This window comes from Trachinotus anak, unplaced genomic scaffold (genome assembly GCF_046630095.1).
Source record: "Trachinotus anak isolate AG129_WGS33_773 ecotype Australia unplaced genomic scaffold, CSIRO_AGI_Tana_v1 ptg000005l, whole genome shotgun sequence".
In the NCBI taxonomy this organism is placed as follows: domain Eukaryota; kingdom Metazoa; phylum Chordata; class Actinopteri; order Carangiformes; family Carangidae; genus Trachinotus; species Trachinotus anak.
This window is the reverse complement of record NW_027273856.1, coordinates 20,926,335-20,938,854: the sequence shown is the minus strand read 5'-3', so window position 1 is coordinate 20,938,854 and position 12,520 is coordinate 20,926,335. Positions and strand designations below refer to the sequence as shown.

The following is a 12,520-nucleotide window of genomic DNA, read 5'->3' as shown; positions in this document are numbered from 1 at the left end:
TCTAGAATATTTGAAACTTCTTTGAATACAGCAGATCTTGTCGTTATGATTTTTCTCTCATAATCCTCTCGTAATGAAATTTCAGTCTGTCTAAATACTAATGCTTTTCTTGAATTATCCCTTCACAGACTACTGTGAATGCTGCCAAAATGATCTAGTGGGTGGCTGTTAGGCAATACCTTGAAAGAATTAACTCTTATTTTTAATTCAGTTAAAATGTTTCATAAGATCTGTGTAGTGTGCCACAGTGGAAGACCCTCATCACTATGGCTACAGTCTGAAAAATGTGTTGCAATTTTTTTTTCAACCACCAGTCTTGTCCTTGAATATACCTTTGTAATCCTGTCCTAGCCATTTGTAAACTCTGAAGTTGCCGATCAATTAGAAATGCAAATGCATTATTTTTCTAGCCGTAGAGCACATAGAGCCCATCCTATTCATTTTCCCTGACGGGTAACAGATTCCCTGTCATGTGTCAATATATTTTACTGAAAGGTCAGGATGGAGAGTTCACAATTATTTGTATTTGGTTTTAACATTCTCATTCTTTCACCAGTGTGTTTTTGTCACTAACATGTTATTTGTTCAGTAAGGATGACCAAAACATGGCTTGTTAATATGGTAAACCTTTATTCATGGGTCCCACCATTTCAACAGTATCAATTTTCAAATATTTACAGTTGAAGTAAGACCACAAGAAGGACATTGGAATGTCAATAAATACAAAAACAAATGCATTGATAAAACTGAAGTTACAAAAACTGACAACTTAAAAAATAAACTTCTAAAGGGAATTAATCTGAACTGCATATGGTCAATGCAATGGAAATAAAGTGAGGGTGGGGCATTACAGGCTCATTTACAACATTAAATTTGAGATTTGGTAGACCCCTACTTCTGAATGCTAGCAGGCAATAGAAACAGGCTTAGTCCACCTCCTCCATCCTGGATGTGTCGTCATCATCCCCTTCTAGAGGGGGCATGTCCTCAGTGGGAGCAGAGGGGGCCTCTTCTGATGTCAGATCATCTTCATCAATACCTAGAAGAAGAAGAACAGGATTATGAGTCTGTGAAGTTAGGTAACTGTTGTTTTAAATAATTATTGTCAGATATACACATTGTATAATTTCTTAACAACCATAATTTATGATTATTTGCAAGAGGCTTTGAATTGTGTAATAAAACATATCCTCACCAAGACCAAGCTTGATCATTCTGTAGATGCGATTGGAGTGGGTCTGGGGATCATCCAAAGTGAATCCTGAGGAGAGCAGGGCGGTCTCGAAGAGCAGGATGACCAGATCCTTCACAGACTTGTCATTCTTGTCTGCCTCCGCCTTCTGTCTCAGGGTCTCCACGATGGGGTGGTCAGGGTTGATCTCAAGGTGCTTTTTAGCGGCCATGTAGCCCATGGTGGAGTTATCTCTCAAGGCCTGGGCCTTCATGATCCTCTCCATGTTGGCCGTCCAGCCGTATGTGCTAGTGACGATGCAGCAGGGGGAGGAGACCAAGCGGTTGGAAACAGTGACCTGTGGAGGTAAACAAGAATTAATACAATCTGCCTTAACTGCACAACCCTGGGTTGTACACAATACAAAGTTATACTCTCATTACATCTCATGGGGTGTTTTAATGCTCACCTTCTCCACCTTCTTCTCCAAGATGTCCTTCATGATCTTGCAAAGGTTCTCAAACTGAGCCTTCTTCTCCTCCTGCTTCTTCTTCTCTTCCTCATCCTCAGGCAGCTCCAGGCCTTCCTTGGTAACCGAAACCAGGTTCTTGCCCTCAAACTCCTTCAGCTGCTGGACACAGTACTCATCAATGGGCTCGATCATGTAAATGACCTCTAGGCCGGCTTTGCGAAGGCGCTCCACAAAGGCAGAGTTGGCCACCTGGTCTTTGGTCTCACCTGAAATACAGATAAGGAAATGATGTAAGATATTCATGTCAGATCACAGTAAAAACAGTTCTCAATTTACATTTACACTGTTTATAAATGAAGAGCTTCCTTACCTGTGATGTAATAGATGTGTTTCTGGTTATCTTTCATACGTGTGACATAGTCCTTCAGGGACACCATCTCATCTCCAGACGCTGAAGTGTAGTAGCGCAGCAGCTCAGACAGCTTCTTCCTGTTCTGAGAATCCTCATGGATACCGAGCTAAAAAACAAAGAAAACACTCAACATACAGTTGCAAGCACATCACTTTAATCAATATGTAGTTCTGTTGACAATTACGTGATCACTTCTTGACTATACCAGTGTGCTTGATGGGTTAAAATATGAGAAACATTAATATTGGCCTATTGGGTCCAACCACTGAAAACCAGAGTGCCTACATTTAAACAGAGGATGGCTGTAAGAGGCTCTATACAAGGCTTAAAGCAGATTTTCATTGGGACAAAATGGCCAAAGGATCCAACAGATTGTTAGTGACTAAAAGGTCAGAGGAACAAAGGTGATCATTAACTATAATTCCAAAAGTTCTTGTTAAGCTTTGGAATTAAAGCAAAGGTAAGCTACATCCTGTTAGAATTCAAATTAAATCTGGCTTGCTCTGTGGTGACATTATCACAGTATCAAACCAAGGCACAAGGGTTTAACGCAAGGTGGCTGCCAAAAGTTTGAAAGAGACAAGATTAGAAAAACTTTGCAGCTTGCACAGTGCAAGGAGAGGACACTGACCTTGATGTTCTTTGAGAACTGCTCATAATACTTCTTGTAGTTGTCCTTGTCCTCAGAGAGTTCAGTGAAAAGTTCCAGGCACTTTTTGACCAGATTCTTGCGGATGACCTTCAGGATCTTGCTCTGCTGCAGCATCTCTCTGGAGATATTCAAGGGCAGATCCTCAGAGTCCACCACACCCTTGATGAAATCTGGTAGGATAGATAAAAGGAACCTGGTTAGCCATATGTCTACTTTTCTAATATGATAGGTGCTATTTGAATATTAGCTGATTATTTGATTTATGAACAAACTGCACAAGCCAGTAATTCCACACTTCATACTCACTGAGATACTCGGGGATGAGCTCATCGCAGTTGTCCATGATGAAGACCCTGCGCACGTACAGCTTAATGTTGTTCTTTTTCTTCTTGTTCTCAAAGAGGTCGAACGGAGCGCGGCGCGGCACAAAGAGCAGGGCACGGAATTCCAGCTGACCCTCTACTGAAAAGTGCTGTGGGGAAAATGACTTGCATTAAGGTCAGTTTTCAAATGTGATCATATTACTTGTATCAAGCTATACCCAATACGAGAAATGTATGCTTTTCCAAGTAAAAAAATAAATAAATAATTGAGAGACCAACCTTGACAGCCAGATGATCCTCCCAGTCATTGGTAAGACTCTTGTAGAACTCTCCATACTCCTCATTGGTGATGTCATCTGGGTTACGGGTCCACAGGGGTTTGGTCTTGTTCAGCTCCTCCTGATCAATGTACTTCTCCTTGATCTTCTTCTTCTTCTTCTTTTTGTCTGAAGACTTGTCATGATCGTGCTCGTCATCTGACCCAACATCTTCAATCTCGGGCTTGTCCTCATCCTTCTCCTCTTCTTCATCTTTGTCTTTCTCCTTCTCTTCCTCCTCTGCCTCGTCGTCACTAACCTCCTTGTCACGCTCTTTCTCCACCTGAAGGAAAATAACTCTTCAGTGACTGACTGGGACTACTAACTAGACTTTTTGCCATCTTTTGTCCTTTTTTTTTAAAGAAAATCACATTGTTGTTAAAACAATAAAATCACTCATATATTTTCCCAGATTAACTGATGTGGCTGAATTTCACCCTTAGCTCCCATTTCTAAGCAAATTTCCTATTGAAATACTCAAGATCAATAAATAAGAATGCCATTTATAAGTCATTTTAAATGAGTACTTACAAAGAGTGTGATGGGGTAGCCAATGAACTGTGAGTGCTTTTTCACAATCTCTTTGATTCTTCGCTCCTCAAGGTATTCTGTCTGGTCTTCTTTCAGGTGCAGGATCACCTTGGTGCCACGACCCATTGGCTCAGCTGCACAGAGACAATATAGGTCAGTATAAGGTATAGATAACATGGGTAACTCCTATTCCTTTGACAGTATAACTTAATTGTTAAATACAAAAAAATACTTACAGTTGTCCACTTTAACCGTGAATGAGCCACCAGCTGAGGATTCCCAGGCATACTGCTCATCATCGTTGTGCTTGGTGATGACTGTCACCTTCTCAGCCACCAGGTAGGCAGAGTAGAACCCCACACCAAACTGGCCAATCATGGAGATGTCGGCTCCAGCCTGCAGAGCCTCCATGAAAGCCTTGGTGCCAGATTTGGCAATTGTGCCCAGGTTGTTGATCAGGTCAGCCTTGGTCATGCCAATACCTGTGTCAATCAAGGTCAGGGTGCGTTCCTCTTTGTTGGGAATGATTTCGATTTTGAGGTCCTTGCCAGTGTCCAGCTTGGAGGGGTCAGTGAGACTCTCATAGCGGATTTTGTCCAGTGCCTGGAATAAAATAAATAAATAAATAAATAAATAAAAAAACACAGACATTTAAATGATTGTCTTTTCAACTGTTCAGTATTCATCATTTTAATTTTAATTTCATCAACATATTACTAATGTATTATAGCCACAGCATATAACAATACTTCCCTTAAAACAAGTTTAATTCACATGTTTGACACAACATGAGATTAAAGAAGCAGCGTTAGACTAATACTATGACACACTTACATCCGAGGAGTTGGAGATAAGCTCTCTAAGGAAGATCTCTTTATTGGAATAGAAGGTGTTGATAATCAGGGACATTAGCTGAGCAATCTCAGCCTGGAATGCAAAGGTCTCAGCCTCCTCCTCCATTGGTTGGTCATGTGATTCAGGCATCTAAGCAGAGAGGACAAATGAGTATTTGTTTTAATGTTTTAATGTGCATATATCATGGATAACACATGCATACACAAAATAAATGGTATGTCCTATTACCTGACAGTAAGTCTCTCTTAAGCACATTACACAGGCTTCCACAATTATTTGCCTTAGATTAGCAAGTGCAATCATAATCAATAACTCTGTATGCTTTAATAAGACTACACTTTGAGATATTTCTCTCTGTTCTCATTCGGGGGGTTGCTCAGGTGGTAGAGTTAGCCACTGACCCCTGGGTTGGCAGCTCAATCCCCTCAATCCTAGAACCCAGGATGCATCGGGAAGGGCACCCAGTGTAAAAACCTATGCCAATCAACTATGCAGATGGTGTCACACTGTGGTGACGCCTAACAGGAGCAGCCGAAAGACAACGAAACAGTTTGTTCTCGTCTCATTCTTGCAGTTAACCAGACATGTTAAGACCCTGCATGCATGATTGTGTTCATTGGTCTGTGGAAGTAGTGACAGTGAGTCGTGCCGGTGAGTCACTATGGTGTCATACCTACAGGGAGCACTGCCATCACCCTCATGTAATGTGCAAGTAAGAATTACACCTTATAATATTATACAGGCGAATCAACACTATCACACACTACAAGCCTCAATACTTGAGTTGAATCAATGCCTCTGGCAAATTGTCAGTATTTATTACATTGATCTGACATTTCACAATGTTTATCTGCTGATGCTGCCTAATAATCAGTTCGCAGTTAACACCAATTACCTGAGGTATGCATCAGTAAGTTATGTGTAAGCATGTATCACTAGTGCAGGCAGGTGGTGTGACAGACTGTCCAGCTCAGCTCACCACTCCACCTCTCTATAATCCATCTTTGATGAGAGGGACTAAGTCCACCTGCTTCTGCCTTTAGGCAAGTTACACTGTATAATTTTTTTTTCTAGACAACAGCAAAAGAAATAAAATTTTATGTGGATAGTGTAGTGTGGTACTTGTATTCAGATTTTAAAAACATGTCTCAAACTGTTTATATTACAGTTTTACATCTGAGACCTCAGTGATTAATTAATGTATTTCAACCCACAAACTTAGATAACTCATTACAGCTCAACTGCATATGTTGTTATGCTCCCACTGTAACTAACAGGATTGTTTTATGGTTAATCAAAGTCAAGCACATGGCTAGAATTACATATAAGCCTCAGCAAAAATGACTCCACCTGTCGGTTTCCCAGGCGAAATGCAATTTTCTAGAAGGTACCAAGAGGCAAACAGAACTCTCTAGCAGTTTCCATAGGAATCCAAAGCTCCTCCTCCTAACCATCTGAGGAGAAACTGTGAATGATCGCCCTGTATTTCACTGATCTTGTCCTGACAGCAGAAGAAATTCTTTGAAAAGTGGCTCTGCACAGGAAGTATTATGAAGATTTATTAAGTTGAGCGTTTCCTTTACATCATTCGTGCCTGACAAGTGCACCATGTGGTCAGTGTAGCTGCTGTCGAGAAAGGCAAAGGTTATGTGGGCGGGATAGTTGCCAAGATAATGCTTGGAAAAGTTTTTTTGAAATGTGCAAATAACGCTGATGTGCCAGGGTAACCCGTATCTCCACTACCATTGTAAACTTTGATGTGGAAATGTAAATTAAATATGATAGGCCATGGTTATTGTATTGGCGTAATCTGATTATTACACGATGTACATTCACTAGACTTGATGCTGCCTTCACTAAGCTCATCACCATTTGAATCCAGACATGTCAGAATACTTTATCATTGTTGTCATGTCATAAAATATCAGCTTCAGCAAGAACCGTCTAAGCCATAGCTATATAACAAGTAAGCTAACACTAGCTATCATGAATGTCAAAGTATGTACTATTATATTTTATCTGTTGCCACTGCTGTTATAATGTCACCGTTATATTAAAAAATAATAATAATAATATATTTATATTGAATTCATTTACCTTGGTCCTCCGTTTATCGGAAACTTCGGTGAGAACCGTGTGGAGGTCGTTCCTAATCACACACAACCGACGGCTGAGCTTTCTGACGGGAGCCGGAGCTGCTCGGCTTTTGTATCCTCTGCGAGCGTTCGAGAACTCCCGACCTGAGCCTCCAGAACCATCTGGAATCTTCCACACGACACCCCGGTGCTGGTCGCTGACAGGCCCAGCGGCCTGTCAATCACAATGAGTGCCCGCCTCTCTGCCCATTACTGGCCGGAGGAGGCGGGGTTAAAGGAGGGGAAGGCTGAGCGACGGCGAGGAAGAAGCGGGTGTAGAAACTAGAATGAGTGTGTGATCACTGAAAATTCCAGAACACCGAGTAGAATGGGAAGAGCTGATCAATGAAAGTCACTTGACCGCATGTATCTTGTTCAACTGTTGAGAAAATCCCCTTTCAATCATAAATTGTTCGAAGAAACCAAACAAAGTGATGGAATTCAGCACGCAATAGACTCGGTCGGAGATCATACATCTTATTTGTGAATACATTTTATTACAAATTTGAATGTATTTCATAAAAAATGTAATAGTTACAAAAAGAGACATAAGTCAAATTCCCAGTGACTTTATATTACTCTTAATGGTTGTCATTAGGGTCATATAACCAGCTGATATAATGTAGACTAAACCACACTGTGGTCTGCATTAATTCCATTAATTAACTTGTACTGACTAGTTAATACTGTTTAAGAAATGAGAGTTGTGTTGTAATGAAATGTCTATTTGAAGAAGCAATATATCTTACAAAAAATAAAAATTAAGAAAGCAGGAAAGAGTGAGCATTTTAGTCAACTTCCTCCATTCTTGATGTGTCATCGTCACCTTCCAAGACCGGCATGTCTTCATCAGCGGGCTGAATGAGGTCTTCAACGGCAGAGTCATCGTCATCAATGCCTGCGAATGAAAGTGCATTCATTAGCAACCAAAGACCTTTATTAATGTATATTAAGCAGACAAACTCCTTTCAGTAGTGAGAAAAAACTTACCAAGACCAAGCTTGATCATTCTGTAGATGCGATTGGCATGTGTCTGCGGGTCCTCCAGAGTGAATCCTGAGGACAGCAGGGCGGTCTCAAACAGGAGGATGACCAGGTCCTTAATAGCCTTATCGTTCTTGTCGGCCTCTGCTTTCTCCCTCAAGGTCTCAACGATTGGATGCATGGGGTTGATCTCGAGGTGCTTCTTAGCGGTCATGTAGCCCATGGTGGAGTTATCTCTCAAGGCCTGAGACTTCATGATCCTCTCCATGTTGGCCGTCCAGCCGTATGTGCTGGTAACGATGCAGCAGGGGGAGGAGACCAGGCGGTTGGAGACAGTGACCTGTGGAGGTAAACAAGAATTAATACAATCATATTCTGCCTCAAGCGCAGAATTTACAACATGTCAGTAATTAAATGAGTTGTTATTGTCATGATCAAACACAATTCAACACATCATATTAGCATAACACTACTGTGACAGTAAAATCGATATGTGATTATTCTGCTGTTTCCATTACCTTCTCAATCTTCTTGTCGAGGATGTCCTTCATGATCTTGCAAAGGTTCTCAAACTTATTTTTGAGCTCCTCCTGATTCTTCTTCTCTTCCTCATCCTCAGGCAGCTCCAGGCCTTCCTTGGTAACTGAAACCAGGTTCTTGCCATCGTACTCCTTCAGCTGCTGGACACAGTACTCATCAATGGGCTCGATCATGTAAATGACCTCTAGGCCGGCTTTGCGAAGGCGCTCCACAAAGGCAGAGTTGGCCACCTGGTCTTTTGTCTCACCTGTGAAAGGTAATTTAAATTCATTTAATCCATATGTGTATTACTAAATCATATGTGAAATAACTTTTAAGCAAAAGTACAAATTAAAAAAAAATGAAAATCTAACCTGTGATGTAGTAGATGTGTTTCTGGTTGTCCTTCATGCGAGAAACATAGTCCTTCAGGGACACCATCTCATCTCCAGAGGCTGAGGTGTAGTAGCGCAGCAGGTCAGACAGCTTCTTCCTGTTCTGTGAATCCTCATGAATGCCAAGCTACAAACAAGAAATAATATGTTACTAATACTGAAAATAGACATTCAAATATTTCATCTAAAGGGTTAAGGTTAAAGAAACTAATTCAGATGGCTCAAACTACCTTAATATTCTTTGAGAACTGCTCATAACACTTCTTGTAGTTGTCCTTGTCCTCAGAGAGTTCAGTGAAAAGTTCCAGGCACTTCTTGACCAGATTCTTGCGGATGACCTTCAGGATCTTGCTCTGCTGCAGCATCTCTCTGGAGATGTTCAGGGGCAGATCCTCGGAGTCCACCACACCCTTGATGAAATCTGAACGGGGAAGATGAAAACTGCTTAGCCATCCGAAGCAGGGCAAAATTTATTTCTTAAAGGTAAAGACACAATAATCTTAAAAATGGATAGATATTATGAGAGCTAGAATGCATAGTTTAAGGCATTTATATGTCACAAAAATCAGTTTGTTTACATATATTATTAATATGTTACTTACTGAGGTACTCTGGAATCAGCTCCTCACAGTTGTCCATGATGAAGACTCTGCGCACGTAAAGCTTGATGTTGTTTCTCTTTTTCTTGTTTTCAAAAAGGTCAAATGCAGCTCTTCTGGGTACAAAGAGCAAGGCACGGAACTCCAGCTGGCCCTCCACTGAGAAATGCTGCAGAGACAAGATATAGGTATGAATTCATGGACTTAAAAGTATGACAGTGGACGATGATAACAAGGTACCTGCACTCTTTTCAGTATGTTTATCATCAGTTGCTTTAACGTACCTTGACAGCCAGGTGGTCCTCCCAGTCGTTGGTGAGACTCTTGTAGAATTCTCCGTATTCTTCATTGGTGATATCGTCGGGGTTACGGGTCCAGATGGGCTTGGTCTTGTTCAGCTCCTGAGCATCAATGTACTTTTCCTTGACCTTCTTCTTCCTCTTGTTCTTGCCGTCTTTTGTGTCCTCATCCTCATCAGAGCCAACGTCTTCGATCTTTGGTTTGTCCTTGTTCTCAGCAGCGTCTTTCTCAACCTCCTCTTCCTTTTCTCCCTCCTCAAGGTCCACTTCTTTCTCCTTTGTCTTCTCCACCTTTAATATATGAAAAGAATGGTGGTTTAGGAGTTTTTATGTTCAAGGGTGTCACTATCATTGTCAAAATGGTTCATATGAGGTCTTTCATTTGATTCTTATTGCTAATAGGGCTTTGTAAAAACTTACATAAAGTGTAATAGGGTAGCCAATAAACTGTGAGTGCTTCTTTACAACTTCTTTGATGCGCTTCTCCTCACAGTATTCTGTCTGATCTTCCTTGAGGTGAAGGATCACTTTTGTGCCTCTGCCAATAGACTCTCCTAAAATGAACAATGCAATCAATGAGGAGAGCAGTGCCAGGTAATGAGTCAAATTATATTCATCGTGTAAATTATTCAATGGAGAAAGTGAAATGAAATTTACCGGTATCAGGTTTGACTGTGAATGAGCCTCCAGCTGCAGACTCCCACACGTACTGCTCATCATCGTTGTGCTTGGTGATGACTGTCACCTTCTCGGCCACCAGGTAGGCAGAGTAGAAACCCACACCAAACTGGCCAATCATGGAGATGTCGGCTCCAGCCTGCAGTGCCTCCATGAAAGCCTTGGTGCCAGATTTGGCAATTGTGCCCAGGTTGTTGATCAGGTCAGCCTTGGTCATGCCGATACCTGTGTCAATCAGGGTCAGGGTGCGTGCGTGCAGGTCAGGCCTGATTTCAATCTTCAGCTCCTTGCAGGACTCAAGTCTGCTGGGGTCTGTCAAGCTTTCATATCTGATTTTGTCCAAGGCCTGTCCAGAGGGGATAGGTGAGTTAAAATAGTCACGTTTGCATGAATGTTAGGGCTGCTTATATATTAAAGTGCATGGGAAAATAGACTCAGACTTTTGGACCCCACTGTCTATATATAGATAGAACAAATGGTGATGAACTGCTGATTTTACTTACATCTGAGGAGTTGGAGATGAGCTCTCTAAGGAAGATCTCTTTGTTTGAGTAGAAGGTGTTGATAATAAGAGACATAAGCTGAGCAATCTCAGCCTGGAAGGCAAAGGTCTCCACCTCCTCCTCCATAACGTGTCCAGCGCTCTCAGGCATCTAAAAGAAAGCACACATTATATTATGTTTAATATAATTCCTGTACAATTCCTTCAGTTAAATTCTAAATTAAAGTTTTATGTGTTAGGTATCTTTTCCTGGTGTTATATTTGAAGTGTCTTTCCCCCTCTTGTTACAGACAGCCTCATGTCTGGGGGGGTGAGGGGGAGGTAGCTATTGCTGATGCTAGATGAACACATGCTCCCTCTGTCAATCAAAGACTTGCCATTTGGAAAATGGGTGGAGCTCTGATGCTTTTCCCAACCCCCAAGAGCTTCAATATGTGTCATTTAACACCTTTATGTTAAATGGAGGAGAAGTGGTCTCCAATTCAAAGATAGACAAAAAATTAAGTTTGCTCTTTAACCATAGAGCAGTGAGGGTCTTTCATCTATTTTCATGACTGATGTATATGTATTTAGCACAAACAGTTCTGCCTTGTAGTAAAATTTCTTCAGTTCCTCAGTTACACACATTGATGAGTGATCATTAATTAAAGGTTGTACAAAAGTTCATTGTATTCAAATGTGTTGTTTTTTTTCTCCTTTGTGACTGCACCAAGATGCAAACGTGCTGCATCTGCTCTTTCTGCCAATTGGTTTTCCTGCCCATGCGCTACTGCTCTCACACTCAGGGTCACCCCGCTTGCCATGTGCTCCTTGCATGTTACAGTCTCACAAAGACACTAAAGGTAAAGAGGCTATTCTTTCACACTGATGACACTGATCGAACATCTGGATTAAGTCTACTTTTATTCATGTTTGTGCACTTTTATTATTTCTTTGATTTTCGTGTACTCTATTGAGTAGCAAGTGTTTGCGTCTCTCTACATCTCTTTTCATCTTTTAAGTATCCAAGATGCTGTTCATTTTGCTTTTGCAATTGCTTTTTTTTTGCAATTTCATTTAAATTGTAATGCAGAACAGCATTACAACAGAGCAGCTGAATTTGATTTTAGACAGTCCAGTCTTACCTTGAGTATGATTTTGTCTTCTGTCACTTCTTGTAGATAGTCGTCAATTGAACCACTGAGCTTCTCTTCTCTTCTTGAAGAGTCCAAATGTGTGTCTCACTGCTCCTGTGTGCAGTATGTCTCCTTTGGTGTGTTCAAGTGAGTGCCTTTGACTCTATGCAGACACCCCGACATGCCGGTGTCTTTTTATACTTAAGGGGTGGTTTCTAGAAGCTCCCATTCAGAAGCTTCTAGAGGATACGTTCATGGCAGTAAGGGGGGTGTTGGGGGGTGGTGAGTGAGACAGCAGAGCCCTAAAGTTTATGTGTCCTTATAGGGCTTCAGAGTCACAAGGAGTGCCTGTCACTCACAACGAGAGCTTTCCTGATAGCTTGTCTGGCTGGTGGGCTCCATACCCCTCCCCGTAAGCGTCACAGCTGTGCATTGCCTTCGCTATCAGCTGCTGTCATTGCCCCACTGGACACACACCACAGGGCTTCCTATGGACAGCAGGCCCACGTCTTTTTTTGGCATTCAAGATTAGGGTGAATCTCAAAAGTTTCACATATTTTA

The 12,520-nt window shown here is 41.5% G+C and overlaps 2 protein-coding genes across 2 annotated transcripts; both read right to left on the bottom strand.

Moving 5' to 3' along the window:
* Positions 1–608: 608 nt before the first annotated feature.
* On the bottom strand, positions 609–6,988 carry hsp90aa1.2 (heat shock protein 90, alpha (cytosolic), class A member 1, tandem duplicate 2). Its single transcript, XM_071478873.1, has 11 exons — positions 6,831–6,988; positions 4,713–4,862; positions 4,115–4,481; positions 3,879–4,012; positions 3,310–3,630; positions 3,014–3,179; positions 2,687–2,877; positions 2,014–2,161; positions 1,641–1,909; positions 1,196–1,529; positions 609–1,039 (listed from the first exon to the last, which is right to left on the bottom strand). The coding sequence occupies exons 2-11, from the start codon at positions 4,860–4,862 to the stop codon at positions 927–929; spliced, it is 2,193 nt and encodes a 730-aa protein (XP_071334974.1). The 5' UTR covers positions 6,831–6,988; the 3' UTR covers positions 609–926.
* A 355-nt stretch (positions 6,989–7,343) lies between these two features.
* Positions 7,344–12,126, bottom strand: hsp90aa1.1 (heat shock protein 90, alpha (cytosolic), class A member 1, tandem duplicate 1). The gene is made up of 11 exons (XM_071478872.1): positions 11,969–12,126; positions 10,846–10,995; positions 10,322–10,688; positions 10,085–10,218; positions 9,650–9,955; positions 9,369–9,534; positions 8,997–9,187; positions 8,746–8,893; positions 8,371–8,639; positions 7,859–8,192; positions 7,344–7,766 (listed from the first exon to the last, which is right to left on the bottom strand). Exons 2-11 carry the CDS (start codon positions 10,993–10,995, stop codon positions 7,657–7,659), a joined length of 2,175 nt encoding a protein of 724 aa, XP_071334973.1. The 5' UTR covers positions 11,969–12,126; the 3' UTR covers positions 7,344–7,656.
* Positions 12,127–12,520: the final 394 nt, after the last annotated feature.

Bases quoted from the DNA above. Each gene is read 5' to 3' on its own strand.
- hsp90aa1.2 (XM_071478873.1), bottom strand. From the start codon at position 4,862: ATGCCTGAATCACATGACCAACCAATGGAGGAGGAGGCTGAGACCTTT. The intron at 2,878-3,013 runs GTGAGTATGAAG...CTATCCTACCAG, and splicing joins GCTCATCCCCGAGTATCTCA to ATTTCATCAAGGGTGTGGTG. The intron at 1,530-1,640 runs GTGAGCATTAAA...TTACCTCCACAG, and splicing joins TGGAGAAGAAGGTGGAGAAG to GTCACTGTTTCCAACCGCTT.
- hsp90aa1.1 (XM_071478872.1), bottom strand. From the start codon at position 10,995: ATGCCTGAGAGCGCTGGACACGTTATGGAGGAGGAGGTGGAGACCTTT. The intron at 9,188-9,368 runs GTAAGTAACATA...TTCCCCGTTCAG, and splicing joins GCTGATTCCAGAGTACCTCA to ATTTCATCAAGGGTGTGGTG. The intron at 7,767-7,858 runs GTAAGTTTTTTC...TTTCATTCGCAG, and splicing joins AATGATCAAGCTTGGTCTTG to GCATTGATGACGATGACTCT.